A 21,439-nucleotide genomic window follows, 5' to 3' on the forward strand; every position below is an offset into this window, starting at 1 on the left:
CAACCGTGCCTCTCGCGGAAGCAAAACCGTGACTCTCACGGAAGAAAAAAAGCACGTGTTTTTTTCGTTTCCGAGAAGGCACGGCTGTGACTCTCGTGAAAGCACAACCGTGCCTCTTGCGGAAGCAAACCGTGACTCTCGCGAAAGGAAAAAAAAAAAGAGAAAACGCATTTTTCACTTTCCGAGAGGCACGGCCGTGACTCTCGCGAAAGAAAAAAAAACAGAAAACACGTTTTTTCACGTTTTTTTCCTTTCCGAGAGGCACGGACGTGACTCTCGCGAAAGCATACCCGTGCCTCTCGCGGAAGCAAAACCGTGATTCTCGCGAAAGAAAAAAAAACAGAAAACGCGTTTTTTTCCTTTCCAAGAGGCACGGCCGTGACTCTCGCGAAAGCACACCCGCGCCTCTCGCGGAAGCAAAACCGTGACTCTCGCGAAACAAAAAAAAAAACAAAAAACGCGTTTTTTTCCTTCCGGAGAGGCACGACCGTGACTCTCGCGAAAGCAAAACTGTGCCTCTTGCGGAAGCAAAACCGTGACTCTCGCGAAAGAAAAAAACACATTTTTTCGCGCAATTTTTTTGATTGAAAAGCTAAGGAAGACCGATGGAAAACCAAAACGTCGAAAAAAACCGTTTAAAAAGCCGAAAACGCGTGCGGAAAAATAAATAAAAAACAAAATCCGGAGGGAGCGCCCGAGCGCGACACGTAGCGAATGGCTGAGGGTGCGCCAAGCGGCGCTGATCGTTACGAGGCTCCTGAAGGAGCGCTCGTTAACTAGTTGCTCTCTATTTTTGAGGCTATATAACGATTATTTATTCAAGCTAGTTCAAAGGGGAGGCTTGGGATTCAGAGATTTTGAACTTTTCAATTTAGCTTTATTGGCTAAACAGGCATGGCGGATCCTACAGTCCCCTGACACCTTGTGTGCTAGGATTATGAAAGTTGTTTACTTCCCCACTAGAACAATCTTGTCGGCTGAACTTGGTAACCATCCATCAAAAATTTGGAGAGCACTTATAGAGGGAAGAGATATCTTACGCCAAGGTCTGATTAGGAGAATTGGTGATGGTTCATCCACCAACATCTGGCTAGATAACTAGATCCCCAGAGATGAAAATATGAGGCCAATAGTGTGCTTGTCGGTTGCCCGGCCCACTTTTGTGATAAGATAATTCGTAACGGGTAACAAGTAATAAAAGTAAACAAGGTGCAGCAAAGTGGCCCAATCCTTTTTGTAGCAAAGGACAAGCCTGAAAAAACTCTTATATAAAGGAAAATGCTCCCGAGGACACATGAGAATTATCGTCAACATAGTTTTCATCATGCTCATAAGATTCGCGTTCGTTACTTTGATAATTTGATATGTGGGTGGACCGGTGCTTGGGTACTGCCTTCCTTGGACAAACATCCCACTTATGATTAACCCCTCTCGCAAGCATCCGCAACTACGAAAGAAGAATTAAGGTAAACCTAACCATAGCATGAAACATGTGGATCCAAATCAGCCCCTCACGAAGCAACGCATAAACTAGGGTTTAAGCTTCTGTCACTCTAGCAACCCATCATTTACTTATTACTTCCCAATGCCTTCCCTTAGGCCCAAACAATGGTGAAGTGTCATGTATTTGACGTTCACATAACACCACTAGAGGAAAGACAACATACATTTCATTAAATATCGAACGAATACCAAATTCACATGACTACTTATAACAAGACTTCTCCCATGTCCTCGGGAACAAACGTAACTACTCACAAATCATATTCATGTTCATAATCAGAGGGGTATTAATGTGCATAAAGGATCTGAACATATAATCTTCCAGCGAATAAACCAACTAGCATCAACTACAAGGAGTAATCAACACTACTAGCAACCCACAGGTACCAATCTGAGGTTTTGAGACAAAGATCGGATACAAGAGATGAACTAGGGTTTGAGAGGAGATGGTGCTAGTGAAGATGTTGATGGAGATTGACTCCCTCCCGATGAGAGGATCGATGGTGATGACGATGGTAACGATTCCCCCCTCCCGGAGGGATGTTTCCCTGGCAGAACAGCTCCGCCGGAGCCCTAGATTGGTTCTGCCTCGAGACGGCGGCGCTTCATCCCGAAAGCTTCCTTCTGATTTTTTCCAGGGCAAAAGACACCTTATACCAGAAGATGGGCATCGGGGGGCTGCCAGGTGGCCCACGAGGCAGGGGGTGCGCCCAGGGGGGTAGGGCGCGCCCTCCACCCTCGTGGACGGTGGGTGGCCCCCCTCTGGTGCTTTCTTCACCCAATATTTTTAATATATTCCAAAACCGACTTTCGTGGAGTTTCAGGACTTTTGGAGTTGTGGAGAATAGGTCTCTAATATTTGCTCCTTTTCCAGCCCAGAATTCCAGCTGCCGGCATTATCCCTCTTCATGTAAACCTTGTAAAATAAGAGAGAAAAGGCATAAGTATTGTGACATAATGTGTAGTAACAGCCCATAATGCAATAAATATCGATATAAAAGCATGATGCAAAATGGACGTATCACCACTCGCTCCTCGCGGGCGGCAAGCGGGTGCGCCCCATGCTGGCGCTCGCCATGTGCGAGCTGGTGGGCGACGACGAGGTCGCCACCGAGCCCGTCGCCTGCGCCGTCGAGATGGTCCACGCCATGTCGCTCGTCCACGACGACCTCCCCTGCATGGACGACGATGACCTCCGGCGCGGCTGCCCCACCAACCACGTCGCTGTTGGCGTCAGCACCGCGCTGCTCGCCGGGGACGCGCTCCTGGCGCTCGCGTTCGAGCACCTTGCCTGGAGCTGCGAGGAGCGTGGCGTGCCGGCCAAGCGGAGCTCGCGGGCGCCGTGGGCGCGGTGATGTCTACTATACAACCTTCTTCTTGTAGACGTTGTTGGGCCTGCAAGTACAGAGGTTTGTAGGACAGTAGCAAATTTCCCTCAAATGGATGACCTAAGGTTTATCAATCCGTGGGAGGCGTAGGATGAAGATGGTCTCTCTCAAGCAACCCTGCAACCAAATAACAAAGAGTCTCTTGTGTCCCCAACACACCCAATACAATGGTAAATTGTATAGGTGCACTAGTTCGGCGAAGAGATGATAATACAAGTGCAATATGGATGGTAGATATAGGTTTTTGTAATCTGAAAATATAAAAACAGCAAGGTAACAAGTGGTAAAAGTGAGCACAAACGGTATTGCAATGCTTTGAAACAAGGCCTAGGGTTCATACTATCACTAGTGCAAGTTCTCTCAACAATAATAACATAATTGGATCATATAACTATCCCTCAACATGCAACAAAGAGTCACTCCAAAGTCACTAATAAAGGAGAACAAACGAAGAGATTATGGTAGGATACGAAACCACCTCAAAGTTATCCTTTCTGATCGATCTATTCAAGAGTTCGTAGTAAAATAACATGAAGCTATTCTTTCCATTCGATCTATCATAGAGTTCATACTAGAATAACACCTTAAGACACAAATCAATCAAAACCCTAATGTCACATAGATACTCCAATGTCACCTCAAGTATCCGTGGGTATGATTATACGATATGCATCACACAATCTCATATTCATCTATTCAACCAACACAAAGAACTTCAAAGAGTGCCCCAAAGTTTCTACCGGAGAGTCAAGACGATAACGTGTGCCAACCCCTATGCATAAGTTCACAAGGTGAACCCGCAGGTTGATCACCAAAACATACATCAAGTAAATCACGTGAATATCCCAATGTCACCACAGATAAGCACATGCAAGACATTGCTACCTCTTGAGCACTGCGTTGGTTTTCCCTTGAAGAGGAAAGGGTGATGCAGTAAAGTAGCGTAAGTATTTCCCTCAGTTTTTGAGAACCAAGGTATCAATCCAGTAGGAGGTCACGCTGAAGTCCCTTGCACCTACACAAACAAATAAGAACCTCGCAACCAACGCGATAAAGGGGTTGTCAATCCCTTCACGGTCACTTACGAGAGTGAGATCTGATAGAGATGATAAGATAATATTTTTGGTATTTTTATGATAAGGAGTAAAAGTAAAGAAAGCAAAGTAAACAGTAATGGAAATAACGGGAGATTAATATGATGGAAAATAGACCCGGGGGCCATAGGTTTCACTAGTGGCTTCTCTCAAGATAGCATAAGTATTACGGTGGGTGAACGAATTACTGTCGAGCAATTGATAGAATTGAGCATAGTTATGAGAATATCTAGGTATGATCATGTATATAGGCATCACGTCCGTGACAAGTAGACCGACTCCTGCCTGCATCTACTACTATTACTCCACACATCGACCGCTATCCAACATGCATCTAGAGTATTAAGTTCATAAGAACGGAGTAACGCTTTAAGCAAGATGACATGATGTAGAGGGATAAACTCATGCAATATGATATAAACCCCATCTTTTTATCCTCGATGGCAACAATACAATACGTGTCGTTTCCCCTACTGTCACTGGGATCGAGCACCGCAAGATTGAACCCAAAGCTAAGCACTTCTCCCATTGCAAGAAAGATCAATCTAGTAGGCCAAACCAAAGTGATAATTCGAAGAGACTTGCAAAGATAACCAATCATACATAAAAGAATTCAGAGAAGATTCAAATATTGTTCATAGATATCTTGATCATAAACCCACAATTCATCGGATCTCGACAAACACACCGCAAAAGAAGATTACATCGAATAGATCTCCAAGAGAAACGAGGAGAACTTTGTATTGAGATCCAAAGAGAGAGAAGAAGCCATCTAGCTAATAACTATGGACCCGAAGGTCTGAGGTAAACTACTCACACATCACCGGAGAGGCTATGGTGTTGATGTAGAAGCCTCCGTGATCGATGCCCCCTCCGGCAGGACGCCGGAAAAGGCCCCAAGATGGGATCTCACGGGTACAGAAGGTTGCGGCGGTGGAATTAGGTTTTCGTGGTGCTCTTCGATGGGTTGGGGTACGTAGGTATATATATAGGAGGAAGAAGTAGGTCGGTGGAGCCACGAGGGGCCCACGAGGGTGGAGGGCGTGCCTGGGGGGGTAGGCGCGCCCCCTGCCTCATGGCCGCCTCGTTGGTTGCTTGACATCCACTCCAAGTCCTTTGGATCATGTTTGTTCCAAAAATCACGCTCCCGAAGGTTTCATTCCGTTTGGACTCCGTTTGATATCTTTTTTTGCGAAACACTGAAATAGTAAAAAAAACAGCAATTTGGGCTGGGCCTCCGGTTAATAGGTTAGTCCCAAAAATGATATAAAAGTGTATAAATAAGCCCATTAAACATCCAAAACAGAATATATAATAGCATGGAACAATAAAAAATTATAGATACGCTGGAGACGTATCAGACATACATCAAGTGTTCTCAAATCCTTAAAGACTCAATCCGATAACATAACTTCAAAGGCAAAACTCAATCCATTACAAGAGAGTAGAGGGGGAGAAACATCATAAGATCCAACTATAATAGCAAAGCTCGCGATACATCAAGATCGTATCACCTCAAGAACACGAGAGAGAGAGAGAGAGAGATCAAACACATAGTACTGGTACATACCCTCAGCCCCGAGGGTGAACTACTCCCTCCTCGTCATGGAGAGCGCCGGGATGATGAAGATGGCCACCGGAGAAGGATCCCCCCCTCCGGCAGGGTGCCGGAACAGGGTCCCGATTGGTTTATGGTGGCTACAGAGGCTTGCGGCGGCGGAACTCCCGACCTATTCTGTTCTCTGATGTTTTTAGGGTATATGGATATATATAGGCGAAAGAAGTCGGTCAGGGGAGCCACGAGGGGCGCACGAGGGTGGGGGCGCGCCTCCCTGCCTTGTGGCCACCTCGAAGCTTCCCTGACATCTACTCCAAGTCTCCTAGATTGCTTCCGTTCCAAAAATAACTCTCCCGAAGGTTTCATTTCGTTTGGACTCCGTTTGATATTCCTTTTCTTCGAAACACTGAAATAGGCAAGAAAAGAACAATTTAGGCTGGGCCTCCGGTTAATAGGTTAGTCCCAAAAATAATATAAAAGTGTATAAATAAGCCCATTAAACATCCAAAACAGAATATATAATAGCATGGAACAATAAAAAATTATAGATACATTGGAGACGTATCAGGGGGGTCTCCGAGGCGGCCACGAGGTAGGGGGGCGCGCCCAGGGGGGTAGGGCGCGCCCCCACCCTCGTGGGTGCCTCGGGACTCTTCTGGCCCATCTCCGATACTCCGTGGGCTTCTTCTGGTCCAAAAATAATCTCCGTCAATTTTCAGGTCAATTGGACTACGTTTGGTTTTCCTTTTCTGTAAAACTCAAAAACAAGGAAAAAAAATTGGCACTGGGGTCGAGGTTAATAGGTTAGTCCCAAAAATCATATAAAATAGCATATAAATGCATATAAAACATCCTAGATGGATAATATAATAGCATGGAACAATAAAAAATTATAGATACGTTGGAGACGTATCAGCATCCCCAAGCTTAATTCCTGCTCGTCCTCGAGTAGGTAAATGATAAAAACAGAATTTTTGATGTGGAATGCTACCTAACATATCTATCAATGTAATCTTCTTTATTGTGGCAAGAATATTCAGATCCATAAGATTCAAAACAAAAGTTTAATATTGACATTAAAACAATAATACTTCAAGCATACTAACAAAGCAATCATGTCTTCTCAAAATAACATGGCCAAAGCAAGCTATCCCTCCAAAATCATATAATCTGGTGATGTCTACTACGCAACCTACTTCTTGTAGACGTTCTTGGGCCTCCAAGTGCAGAGGTTTGTAGGACAGTAGCAAATTTCCCTCAAGTGGATGACCTAAGGTTTATCAATCCGTGGGAGGCGTAGGATGAAGATGGTCTCTCTCAAACAACCCTGCAACCAAATAACAAAGAGTCTCTTGTGTCCCCAACACACCCAATACACTGGTAAATTGTATAGGTGCACTAGTTCGGCGAAGAGATGGTGATACAAGTGCAATATGGATGGTAGATATAGGTTTTTGTAATCTGAAAATATAAAAACAGCAAGGTAGCAAGTGATAAAAGTGAGCGTAAACGGTATTGCAATGCTAGGAAACAAGGCCTAGGGTTCATACTTTCACTAGTGCAAGTTCTCTCAACAATAATAACATAATTGGATCATATAACTATCCCTCAAAATGCAACAAAGAGTCACTACAAAGTCACTAATAGCGGAGAACAAACGAAGAGATTATGGTAGGGTACGAAACCACCGCAAAGTTATTCTTTCGGATCGATCTATTCAAGAGTTCGTACTAGAATAACACCTTAAGACACAAATCAACCAAAACCCTAATGTCACCTAGATACTCCAATGTCACCTCAAGTATCTGTGGGTATGATTATACGATATGCATCACACAATCTCAGATTCATCTATTCAAACCAACACAAAGAACCTCAAAGAGTGCCCCAAAGTTTCTACCGGAGAGTCAAGACGAAAACGTGTGCCAACCCCTATGCATAAATTCATTGAACCCGCAAGTTGATCACCAAAACATACATCAAGTAGATCACGTGAATATCCCATTATCACCACAGATAAGCACGGAAAGACATACATCAAGTGTTCTCAAATCCTTAAAGACTCAATCCGATAAGATAACTTCAAAGGGAAAACTCAATCCATTACAAGAGAGTAGAGGGGGAGAAACATCATAAGATCCAACTATAATAGCAAAGCTCGCGATACATCAAGATCGTATCACCTCAAGAACACGAGAGAGAGAGAGAGAGAGATCATACACATAGCTACTGGTACATACCCTCAGCCCCGAGGGTGAACTACTCCCTCCTCGTCATGGAGAGCGCCGGGATGATGAAGATGGCCACCGGAGAAGGATCCCCCCCTCCGGCAGGGTGCCGGAACGGGTCTAGATTGGTTTTCGGTGGCTACAGAGGCTTGCGGCGGCGGAAATCCCGATCTATTCTGTTCCCCGAAGTTTTTAGGGTATATGGATATATATAGGCGAAAGAAGTCGGTCAGGAGAGCCACGAGGGGCCCACGAGGGTGGAGGGAGCGCCTGCCTCGTGCTCTCCTCGTTGATTTCTTGACGTGTACTCCAAGTCCCCTTGATTGCTTCCGTTCCAAAAATAACTCTCCCGAAGGTTTCATTCCGTTTGGACTCCGTTTGATATACCTTTTCTGCGAAACACTGAAACAAGGGGAAAAACAGAAACTGGCATTGGGCTCTGGGTTAATAGGTTAGTCCCAAAAATAATATAAAAGTGCATAGTAAAGCCCATAAACATCCAAAACAGATAATATAATAGCATGAATACTTCATAAATTATAGATATGTTGGAGAGATATCAGCATCCCCAAGCTTAATTCCTGCTCGTCCTCGGGTAGGTAAATGATAAAAGAAAGAATTTATGAAGTGTGAATGCTAGCAGGTGCACAAGTTTGATCAATAATAATTTCAATCACCTTTTCTAGCACCATTATATATCATAACAGTAGCTCAACTCATAGAACTTTTCATGATCAATAACAAGCTATTCACATGTTAAAGTATAGATCATAAACTTTCTTGAAAACTAACAAACAGTTCTCAGTCATCAAACAATTGCAATTCATCTTATTTTCAGGAAGGGTCTATGTAAGAGCTTTGATTTAGCAAATCCCACATACTCAACTATCATATAGTCTTCCATGATTTCTACCACTCAAAGCATATTTTTAGAACTAATAGCATCCATCGAACACAGAGAAAGATAGGGGCTTAATGTTTCGCCTCCCAACTTATTTATCATATAGATAATTGTCAACAATAATAATTCATGATCAAATATATTTGAATGGCCATATATGCTTAGATCTTTTCCATCACATGATGCTTGCCAACTAAAGAGTAGGTTGGAATGAGAAGGAATACTACTGACTCTTGCATAAAAGTAAAAGATAGGCCCTTCGCAGAGGGAAGCAGGGATTTGCAGAGGTGCCAGAGCTCGAAGCAAAAACAGAGATGAAAATAATTTTGAGAGGTATGCTTTCATTGTCAACATAACGACCAAGAGTTCCCAATATCTTCCATACTAGATACATCATAGGCGGTTCCCACGCAGAAAGGTAATTTTTTTACTCCCCCTCCACCAACATTCACACTCCACGGTTTGTCCGAAACAACGGGTGCCGTCCAACTATCAACATTCCTGGGGGAGTTTTGTTTAAATTATTTGTGATTTTGTTTTTGATCTTTTGATCATAGGACTGGGCATCCCAGTTACCAGCCATTTTCTCGTGAATGATGAGCGGAGTCCACTCATCGTGAGAATAACCCACCTAGCATGGAAGATACTGACAGCCCCTAGTCGCTACATGAGCGATTCGGGCATACAAAACAGATTATTATTTGAAGGTTTAGAGTTTGGCACATGCAAATTTACTTGGAACGGCAGGTAAATACCGCATATAGGTAGACATGGTGGACACTCATGGAAGAAACTTGGTTCAAGGAATTTGGATGCACAAGCAGTATTCCCGCTTAGTACAGATATTTTGGCTAGCAAAGGAATCTAAATAGCAAGCACCACATGTTAGAGGATCCATAACACTATAACTCTATACAAATATACCCAAGCATAACTCATTATGTTGTCTTCCATGTCCAACTTCAACTAATTTGCTCAGGTTTGAGAATAATTAATGGGGCTCACAATCATAGAAGATGTCCAAGATAGTATATTTATATGTGAAATCTCTCTTCCTTCAATATTCTTTCATGAATTGTTCGAGTGACCAATACAATGTTTGCTAACCTTCAATAAATTTACCACCTCTACTTCTTATATGTGAAGTCATTACTCCCCATGGGATAAGCATATGGAACATATATAATTTCAGATTTATGACATTCAAATCATTCAACCATTTACTCATAGGGTAAAAGTGAAGCACGCGAGTAAATGACTAACTACTCCAAAAAGATATAAGTGAAGATCAATGAGTAGTTAAATAATTATATAGCTATGTGAAGACTCTCTCTCATTTAAGAATTTCAGATCTTGGTATTTTATTCATACAGCAAGCAAAACAAAAAAATGACATGACGCTCCAAGCAAAACACATATCATGTGGTGAATAAAAATATAGTTCCAAGTAAAGTTACCGATGAATGAAGACGAAAGAGGGGATGCCTTCCAGGGCATCCCCAAGCTTAGGCTCTTGCCACTCATTATTCCATAGTCCATCGAATCTTACCCAAAACTTGAAAACTTCACAACACAAAACTTAACAGAAAACTCGTAAGCTCCGTTAGTATAAGAAAATAAATCACCACTTAGGTACTGTTGTGAACTCATTCTAAATTCATGTTGGTGTAATATCTACTATATTCCAACTTCTCTATGGTTCATACCCTCTGATACTACTCATAGATTCATCAAAATAAGCAAACAACACATAGAAAATAGAATCTGTCAAAAACAGAACAGTCTGTAGTAATCTGTATCAAACGTATACTTCTGGAACTCCAAAAATTCTACCAAAATAGGACAACCTAGATAATTTGTTTATTGATCTTCTGCAATTGGAATCAGTATTTTATCACGTTCTGGTGATTTTTAACAATTGTTTTCGTGAACAGAAAGTTTCTGGAATTTTCAGCAAGATCAAATAACTATCATCCAAGAAGATCCTATAGGTCTTACTTGGCACAAACACTAATTAAAACATAAAAACACATCTAAACAGAGGCTAGATGATTTATTTATTACTAAACAGAACCAAAAAGCAAGAGACTAAAACAAAATTGGGTTGCCTCCCAACAAGTGCTAACGTTTAACGCCCCTAGCTAGGCATGATGATTTCAATGATGCTCACATAAAAGATAAGAATTGAAACATAAAGAGAGCATCATTAAGAATATGACTAGCACATTTAAGTCTAACCCACTTCCTATGCATAGGTATTTTGTGAGCAAACAACTTATGGGAACAATAATCAATTAGCATAGGAAGGCAAAACAAGCATAACTTCAAAACTTTAAGCACATAGAGAGGAAACTTGATATTATTGCAATTCCTACAAGCATATATTCCTCCCTCATAATAATTTTCAGTAGCATCATGAATGAATTCAACAATATAACCAGCACCTAAAGCATTCTTTTCATGATCTACAAGCATAGAAATTTTATTATTCTCCACATAAGCAAAATTCTTCTCATTCGGGATAGTGGGAGTATCATAAGAGACTTGAATACTATAAATTGTTTCCACATTAAAAGAGTAATGTTCAGAAAAAAGGGGAATCATAATCATGACAAGTTTCATAAATATAGTCATCACTACTTTTTATAGCATAAGTTTCATCACAATAATCATCATAAGTAGCAACTTTGTTCTCATCATAATCGATTGAAACCTCTTCCAAGATAGTGGAATCATCACTAAATAAAGTCATGACCTCTCCAAATCCACTTTCATATTCATCACAATAAGATTCAACATCCTCCAAAATAGTGGGATCATTACTTCCTAAAGTTGACACTCTTCCAAACCCACTTTCATCAATATAATCATCATAAGTAGGAGAATGCTATCCTCATAATAAATTTGCTCATCAAAACTTGGGAGGCTAAAAATATCATCTTCATTAAACGTAGCATCCCCAAGCTTGGGACAAACATTAATTTCAGAAAATATTCTCAAACATGTCATTCTCATCAAACATAGCATCCCCAAGCTTGGGCCTTTTCATATCATAAGCATAATCACTCTCATCATTAATAGTATGGATAGCACCAATAATATAGCAAACATTATTATCATATTCTTCCAAGCAAGTGCCAAAAAGATTTTCAAGATCATAAGAAGTATCATTATCTTCCCAATCATAATCATCACAACAAGCAAGAGGCATAACGAGATCATCATCAAGTGCATCATCTTCCACAATTATTTTTGATTCATTTTCATGAGGCACAACAATAATAGGAGCAACATTATTTGGGAGAGATATATTTTTACCTCTCTTCCTTTTTCCTTTCTTCTTTTTCACCACATCATGTGTGGGTTCAATCCTCTTTTTGGAGCTCCTTATTAATGAGATTGGTTGAATAAAAGGCTCCTCCTCGTTACCTGATTCATCATAAGAAATAATAGGAGGATATTGCGAAGTCTCTTCCCTTTCATTAGTATTCTCTTCATCTTCTATTTGTTTTCTTGTCTTTATGTAATTGGCAATATAAGGATTTTCAATGCAATTCACCGCACAATACATATAAATTTTCTCTAGATCAAAATCAAGAAGTTTATAACGGGAAAATTCTGGAAGATGCTTAGTTATACGTTTCATTTATTCGTAACCCATAAGCAAACTAAGTTCATTATAATTTGCAAGGGAAATCAAGTCATCACAATTTTTGGACACGATTAGATCATGAAACAATTTGCATCGGATAGTTAAATGACCCTGTTCATTGCAAAGTTCACAAGTATGGCTAAGAAAATTTAAATTTTTAGCACAAACATCTAGCCTTTCTTGCAACAGTTTAGTTTCTAAATGCTTATGCCTCTTGCAATATCTATCTTCCCTATTTGGTGTGTACTTGCAAACCCAATGCACTCCACAAAAATTGAGATGTTTATAGGAGACATTTTCATCATAACTAGTGCAATCATCATTAGTACTATGGATATTCAAAGAGTTCATACTAACAACATTGCAATCATGCTCATCATTCAAAGATTTAGTGCCATACATTTTATAGACTTCTTCTTCTAGCACTTGAGCACAATTTTCCTTTTCATCATACTTACGAAAGATATTAAAAAGATGAAGCGTATGAGACAAACTCAATTCCATTTTTTTGTAGTTTTCTTTTATAAATTAAACTAGTGATAAAACAAGAAACTAAAAGATTCGATTGCAAGATCTAAAGACATACCTTTAAGCACTCACCTCCCTGGCAACGGCGCCAGAAAAGATCTTGATGTCTACTACGCAACCTTCTTCTTGTAGACGTTGTTGCGCCTCCAAGTGCAGAGGTTTGTAGGATAGTAGCAAATTTCCCTCAAGTGGATGACCTAAGGTTTATCAATCCGTGGGAGGCGTAGGATGAAGATGGTCTCTCTCAAATAACCCTGCAACCAAATAACAAAGAGTCTCTTGTGTCCCCAACACACCCAATACAATGGTAAATTGTATAGGTGCACTAGTTCGGCGAAGAGATGGTGATACAAGTGCAATATGGATGGTAGATATAGGTTTTTGTAATCTTAAAATATAAAAACAGCAAGGTAGCAAGTGATAAAAGTGAGGGTAAACGGTATTGCAATGCTAGGAAACAAGGCCTAGGGTTCATACTTTCACTAGTGCAAGTTCTCTCAACAATAATAACATAATTGGATCATATAACTATCCCTCAACATGCAACAAAGAGTCACTCCAAAGTCACTAATAGTGGAGAACAAACGAAGAGATTATGGTAGGGTACGAAACCACCGCAAAGTTATTCTTTCGGATCGATCTATTCAAGAGTTCGTACTAGAATAACACCTTAAGACACAAATCAACCAAAACCCTAATGTCACCTAGATACTCCAATGTCACCTCAAGTATCCTTGGGTATGATTATACGATATGCATCACACAATCTCAGATTCATCTATTCAAACCAACAAAAAGAACCTCAAAGAGTGCCCCCGAAGTTTCTACCGGAGAGTCAAGACGAAAACATGTGCCAACCCCTATGCATAAGTTCATTGAACCCGCAAGTTGATCACCAAAACATACATCAAGTAGATCACGTGAATATCCCATTGTCACCACAGATAAGCACGGCAAGACATACATCAAGTGTTCTCAAATCCTTAAAAACTCAATCCGATAAGATAAATTCAAAGGGAAAACTCAATCCATTACAAGAGAGTAGAGGGGGAGAAACATCATAAGATCCAACTATAATAGCAAAGCTCGCGATACATCAAGATCGTATCACCTCAAGAACACGAGAGAGAGATCAAACACATAGCTACTGGTACATACCCTCAGCCCCGAGGGTGAACTACTCCCTCCTCGTCATGGAGAGCGCCGGGATGATGAAGATGGCCACCGGAGAAGGATCCCTCCTCCGGCAGAGTGCCGGAACGGGTCTAGATTGGTTTTCGGTGGCTACAGAGGCTTGCGGCGGCAGAACTCCCGATCTATTATGTTCCCCGAAGTTTTTAGGGTATATGGATATATATAGAGGCGAAAGAAGTCGGTCAGGAGAGCCACGAGGGGCCCACGAGGGTGGAGGGCGCGCCCCCTGCCTCGTGCTCTCCTCGTTGATTCCCTGACGTGTACTCCAAGTCCCCTGGATTGCTTCCGTTCCAAAAATAACTCTCCCGAAGGTTTCATTCCGTTTGGACTCCGTTTGATATTCCTTTTCTGCGAAACACTGAAACAAGGGGAAAAACAGAAACTGGCACTGGGCTCTGGGTTAATAGGTTAGTCCCAAAAATAATATAAAGGTGCATAGTAAATCCCATAAACATCCAAAACAGATAATATAATAGCATGAATACTTCATAAATTATAGATACGTTGGAGACGTATCATCTGGCTATGCTCTATCTTCATCACACAAAATATTTGAATCATGCACAACCCCGATGACAAGCCAAGCAATTGTTTCATACTTTTGATGTTCTGAAACTTTTTCAATCTTCACGCAATACATGAGCGTGAGCCATGGACATAGCACTATAGGTGGAATAGAATGGTGGTTGTGGAGAAGACAAAAAGGAGAAGATAGTCTCACATCAACTAGGCGTATCAACGGGCTATGGAGATGCCCATCAATAGATATCAATTTGAGTGAGTAGGGATTGCCATGCAACAGATGCACTAGAGCTATAAGTGTATGAAAGCTCAAAAAGAAACTAAGTGGGTGTGCATCCAACTCGCTTGCTCACGAAGACCTAGGGCATTTTGAGGAAGCCCGTCATTGGAATATACAAGCCAAGTTCTATAATGAAAGATTCCCACTGGTATATGAAAGTGACAACATAGGAGACTCTCTATCATGAAGATCATGGTGCTACATTGAAGCACAAGTGTGGTAAAAGGATAGTAACATTGTCCCTTCTCTCTTTTTCTCTCATTTTTTTTCTCTTTTTGTTTTGTTTGGGCCTTTCTATCTCTTTTTTATGGCCTCTTTTTTTAGTCCGGAGTCTCATCCCGACTTGTGGGGGAATCATAGTCTCCATCATCCTTTCCTCACTTGGGACAATGCTCTAATAATGATGATCATCACACTTTTATTTACTTACAACTCAAAAGTTACAACTCAATACTTAGAACAAAATATGACTCTATGTGAATGCCTCCGGCGATGTGCCGGGATATGCAATGAATCAAGAGTGACATGTATGAAAATTATGAACGGTGGCTTTGCCACAAATACGATGTCAACTACATGATCATGCAAAGCAATATGACAATGATGGAGCGTGTCATAATAAACGGAACAGTGGAAAGTTGCATGGCAATATATCTCGGAATGGCTATGAAAATGCCATAATAGGTAGGTATGGTGGCTGTTTTGAGGAAGGTATATGGTGGGTGTTATGGTACCGGCGAAAGTTGCGCGGCACAAGAGAGGCTAGCAATGGTGGAAGGGTGAGAGTGCGTATAATCCATGGACTCAACATTAGTTATAACGAACTCACATACTTATTGCAAAGATTTATTAGTTATCGAAACGAAGTACTACGCGCATGCTCCTAGGGGGATAGATTTGTAGGAAAAGACCATCGCTCGTCCCCGACCGCCACTCATAAGGAAGACAATCAATAAATAAATCATGCCCCGACTTCATCACATAACGGTTCACCATACGTGCATGCTACGGGAATCACAAACTTTAACACAAGTATCTCTCAAATTCACAACTACTCACTAGCATGAATCTAATATCACCATCTTCATATCTCAAAACAATCATAATGAATCAAACTTCTCATAGTATTCAATGCACTTTATATGAGAGTTTTTATTATATCCCTCTTGGATGCCTATCATATTAGGACTAAATTTTAAAACCCAAGAAAATTACCATGTTGTTTAAGACTCTCAAAATAATATAAGTTAAGCATGAGAGTTCATCTATTTCTTCAAAATAAAACCACCATCGTGCTCTAAAAAGGTATAAGTGAAGCACTAGAGCGAATGACAAACTACTCCGAAAGATATAAGTGAAGATCAATGAGTACTCGAATAATTATGCAACTATGTGAAGACTCTCTAACATTTAAGAATTTCAGATCTTGGTATTTTATTCAAACAACAAGCAAAACAAAAGAAAATAAAATGACGCTTCAAGCAAAACACATATCATGTGGTGAATAAAAATATAGCTCCAAGTAAAGTTACCGATGAACGAAGACGAAAGAGGGGATGCCTTCCGGGGCATCCCCAAGCTTAGGCTCTTGGTTGTCCTTGAATATTACCTTGGGGTGCCTTGGACATCCCCAAGATTAGGCTATTTCCACTCCTTATTCCATAGTCCATCGAATCTTTACCCAAAACTTGAAAACTTCACAACACAAAACTCAACAGAAAACTCGTAAGCTCCGTTAGTATAAGAAAATAAATCACCACTTAGGTACTGTTGTGAACTCATTCTAAATTAATATTGGTGTAATATCTACTGTATTCCAACTTATCTATGGTTCATACCCTCCGATACTACTCATAGATTCATCAAAATAAGCAAACAACACAATGAAAATAGAATCTGTCAAAAACAGAACAGTCTGTAGTAATCTGTATCATTCGAATACTTCTGTAACTCCGAAAATTCTGAAATAAATTGGTGTTAATTTGTCTATTAATCATCTGCAAAAAGAATCAACCTAAAAGCACTCTCCATTAAAAAATTGCAGCTAATCTCGTGAGCGCAAAAGTTTCCATTTTTTACAGCAAGATCGCAAAGACTTCACCCAAGTCTTCCCAAAGGTTCTACTTGGCACAAACACTAATTAAAACATAAAAATACATCTAAACAGAGGCTAGATGAATTATTTATTACTGGACTGGAGTAAAAAGCAAAGACCAAAAATAAAATTGGGTTGCCTCCCAACAAGCGCTAATGTTTAACGCCCCTAGCTAGGCATGATGATTTCAATGATGCTCACATAAAAGATAAGAATTGAAACATAAAGAGAGCATCATGAAGAATGTGACTAGCACATTTAAGTCTAACCCACTTCCTATGCATAGGGATTTTGTGAGCAAACAACTTATGGGAACAATAATCAACTAGCATAGGAAGGCAGAGCAAGCATAACTTAAAGATTTTAAGCACATAGAGAGGAAACTTGGTATTATTGCAACTCCTACAAGCATATATTCCTCCCTCAAAATAATTTTCAGTAGCATCATGAATGAATTCAACAATATAACTATCACATAAAACAGTATTTTCATGATGCACAAGCATAGAAATTTTATTACTCTCCACATAAGCAAATTTCGTCTCATGAATAGTAGTGGGAGCAAACTCAACAAAATAACTATCATGTGAGGCATAATCCAATTGAAAACTAAAATCACGATGACAAGTTTCATGGTTATAATTATTCTTTATATCATACATGTCATCACAATAATCATCATTGATAGCAGCTTTATTCTCATAATCAATTGGAACCTCTTCCAAAATAGTGGAATCATCACTAAATAAAGTCATGACCTCTCCAAATCCACTTTCACAATTATCACAATAAGATTCAACACCCTCCAAAATAGTGGGATCATTACTTCCTAAAGTTGACACTCTTCCAAACCCACTTTCATCAATATAATCATCATAAATAGGAGGCATGCTATCATCATAATAAATTTGCTCATCAAAACTTGGGGGACTAAACATATAATCTTCATCAAACATAGCATCCCCAAGCTTGTGGCTTTGCATATCATTAGCATCATGGGTATTCAAAGAATTCATACTAACAACATTGCAATCATGCTCATCATTCACATATTTTATGCCAAGCATTATATGTAATTCTTTTTCTAGTACTTGAGAACAATTTTCCTTTCCATCATTTTCACGAAAGATATTAAAAAGATGAAGCATATGAGGCACCCTTAATTCCATTTTTTGTAGTTTTCTTTTATAGAATAAACTAGTGATAAAAACAGAAACAAAAAGATTCGAATGCAAGATCTAAAGATATACCTTCAAGCACTCACCTCCCCGGCAACGGCACCAGAAACTGCTTGATGTCTACTACACAACCTTCTTCTTGTAGACGTTGTTGGGCCTCCAAGTGCAGAGGTTTGTAGGATAGTAGAAAATTTCCATCAAGTGGATGACCTAAGATTTATCAATCCGTGGGAGGCGTAGGATGAAGATGGTCTCTCTCAAGCAACCCTGCAACCAAATAACAAAGAGTCTCTTGTGTCCCCAACACACCCAATACAATGGTAAATTGTATAGGTGCACTAGTTCGGCGAAGAGATGGTGATACAAGTGCAATATGGATGGTAGATATAGGTTTTTGTAATCTGAAATTATAAAAATAGCAAGGTAACAAGTAATAAGAGTGAGCGTAAATGGTATTGCAATGCTAGGAAATAAGGCCTAGGGTTCATACTTTCACTAGTGCAAGTTCTCTCAACAATAATAACATAATTGGATCATATAACTATCCCTCAACATGCAACAAAGAGTCACTCCAAAGTCACTAATAGCGGAGAACAAACGAAGAGATTATTGTAGGGTACGAAACCACCTCAAAGTTATCCTTTCTGATCGATCTATTCAAGAGTCCGTAGTAAAATAACACGAAGCTATTCTTTCCATTCAATCTATCATAGAGTTCGTACTAGAATAACACCTTAAGATATAAATCAACCAAAACCCTAATGTCACCTACATACTCCAATGTCACCTCAAGTATCCGCGGGTATGATTATACGATATGCATCACACAATCTTAGATTCATCTATTCAACCAACACAAAGAACTTCAAAGAGTGCCCCAAAGTTTCTACCGGAGAGTCAAGACGAAAACGTGTGCCAACCCCTATGCATAAGTTCACGAGGTCACGGAACTCGCAAGTTGATCACCAAAACATACATCAAGTGGATAACGTGATATCCCATTGTCACCACAAATAAGCACATGCAAGACATACATCAAGTGTTCTCAATTCCTTAAAGACTTAATCCGATAAGATAACTTCAAAGAAAAAACTCAATCCATTACAAGAGAGTAGAGGGGGAGAAATATCATAAGATCCAACTATAATAGCAAAGCTCACGATACATCAAGATCGTGTCAAATCAAGAACACGAGAGAGAGAGAGAGAGATCAAACACATAGCTACTGGTACATACCCTCAGCCCCGAGGGTGAACTACTCCCTCCTCGTCATGGAGAGCGCCGGGATGATGAAGATGGCCACCAGAGAGGGATTCCCCCCCTCCGGCAGGGTGCCGGAACGGGTCTAGATTGATTTTCGGTGGCTATAGAGGCTTGCGGCGGCGGAACTCCCGATCTAGGTTATGTTCTGGGGGTTTCTGTATATATAAGAGGTTTTGGCGTCGGGAACAAGTCAGGGGGGGTCTCCGAGGCGGCCACGAGGTAGGGGGGTAGGGCGCGCCCCCCACCCTCGTGTGTGCCTCGGGACTTTTCTGGCTCATCTCCGATACTCCGTGGGCTTCTTCTGGTCCAAAAATAATCTCCGTCAATTTTCAGGTCAATTGGACTCCGTTTGGTTTTCTTTTTCTGTAAAACTCAAAAACAAGGAAAAAACAAAAACTGGCACTGGGCTCTAGGTTAATAGGTTAGTCCCAAAAATCATATAAAATAGCATATAAATTCATATAAAACATCCTAGATGGATAATATAATAGCATGGAACAATCAAAAATTATAGATACGTTGGAGACGTATCACGCAGCTAGGCTAGTGCGAGCGGCCGTGGCGGAGCTCGCGGGCGGGCTCGCGGCGGGGCAGGTCGTGGACCTCGGCAGCGAGGGCGCCGATGTCGGCCTCGCCACGCTGGAGTACATCCACGTGCACGAGACGACGCGGCTCCTGGAGGCCGCGGCGGTGGGCGGCGCCATCGTCGCCGGAGGAGACGACGAGGAGGTTGAGGGCGTCCGCCGCCTCCCCGCACCGTCCGCCGTGGCCCCGCCCCTGGCCTGCACCCCGCACCCCGCCATGGCTGCCCGCCCTGCTGCGCCCGTGGGTGGGGAGAAGGAGAAGGGAAGAGAGAAGCACGTGGGTAGGCCCCGGAGGAAAAGTGAGGAGAGAGGGAGTGGGAGGCTGACGGCGGGCCCAATTAGTCCTGGCCATGGGCAGCCCGGCCCGAACGGCCCGACGCCGCTCCCGGGCCGGGCTCGGGCCTAGATTTTGAGCCCGAAGACCGGGCCGGGCCGGGCCCGGGCCCATCGTTTTCGCGTTTTCCTGAAGGACGGGCCGGGCCTGCCCGAAGCCCGACGGGCTTTTACGTGTTCGGGCCGGGCTCGGGCCCAGAAAACAGGCCCGACTGCCGGGCCGGGCCGGGCTTGGGCCTGGGTTTTTTGCGTCGGGCTTGGCTAGGCCCGGCCCGGCCCGAGGTATGGCCAGGTATAGGCCCAATGGCATGCAAAGCAGTCTCTCTCCTCCCCTAGCTGCCCCCGAGGATCCTGGGTTTGGGGTGGAATCGCCGGCCACACTTTTGCCCAATTCTGGCGATAATTGAGGTCGTGGGGGCGCGAGTGGGTCTTATTTTGGCCGTCGGCGACGAAAAAGTGCTCTTGGGGGCCTTCGTTGGGGGACGGCTGGAGATGCTCTTAGATTTGCATGTCTCTTATCCCGACCCCCAACAATATTTAACTTCAAGGTATTCTAGGCATCCATATACCCTGCTCATACAGACTTGCTAAGTCTCACTCGACTAGACTTCGTTAAGCCTCAGTCAATACTATATCCATGAGATTTTACAAATAAATCTTTGCAAATTTTTTCTTTAATTTTTTTTCCACATGTTTTGTGAGTTGACTGAGACTTGGTTAAATCTTAATCGACTGAGACCTAGCCACGCCCCTGCTCATAACTAAACCAGATCACATACCGGCGAATACAACTACCGTACTTTACCGGATCATGCAGGGAGCAAGGAGCAACTGCCGGCGAGCATCATATCCACGTCAGCACGTGTCACTTCAGCTTGCGTCCTTGAGCGCGTATGTGAAAAGACAGTGAGGTGGAGCCCGACGGCATTGTCGCCGAATCAAAGAACAGCGTAAGGAAAATACACTAAAAAGTTTTTCTTTTTCTTTTTTTTCACTAAAAAGTTAGAGCATGACATCCGTGTGGTGATGGCCCAACGATTCTCCGACCTTCGTTATCAGCAAAAGAGGCAGGTTCAAATGGTCAAAGATGCAGTCACGTTTCACCAACCAGGACACCCCTCTCTCTCGTATTTTATGT

The 21,439-nt window shown here is 41.8% G+C and overlaps 1 protein-coding gene across 1 annotated transcript; it reads left to right on the top strand.

The window, feature by feature from the left end:
* Nucleotides 1-714: 714 nt before the first annotated feature.
* On the top strand, nt 715-20,374 carry LOC109751671 (geranylgeranyl pyrophosphate synthase, chloroplastic-like). The gene is made up of 4 exons (XM_020310560.2): nt 715-771; nt 2,505-2,802; nt 10,080-10,094; nt 19,923-20,374. Exons 1-4 carry the CDS (start codon nt 715-717, stop codon nt 20,372-20,374), a joined length of 822 nt encoding a protein of 273 aa, XP_020166149.2.
* Nucleotides 20,375-21,439: the final 1,065 nt, after the last annotated feature.

This window comes from Aegilops tauschii, chromosome 7, assembly GCF_002575655.3.
Source record: "Aegilops tauschii subsp. strangulata cultivar AL8/78 chromosome 7, Aet v6.0, whole genome shotgun sequence".
NCBI lineage: Eukaryota > Viridiplantae > Streptophyta > Magnoliopsida > Poales > Poaceae > Aegilops > Aegilops tauschii.

What these genes read in the sequence shown, in the direction of transcription:
- LOC109751671 (XM_020310560.2), top strand. Translation starts at nt 715, where the DNA reads ATGGCTGAGGGTGCGCCAAGCGGCGCTGATCGTTACGAGGCTCCTGAA. An exon ending in AGGCTCCTGAAGGAGCGCTC is followed by an intron (nt 772 to 2,504) that starts GTTAACTAGTTG and finishes TCGATATAAAAG; the next exon opens with CATGATGCAAAATGGACGTA.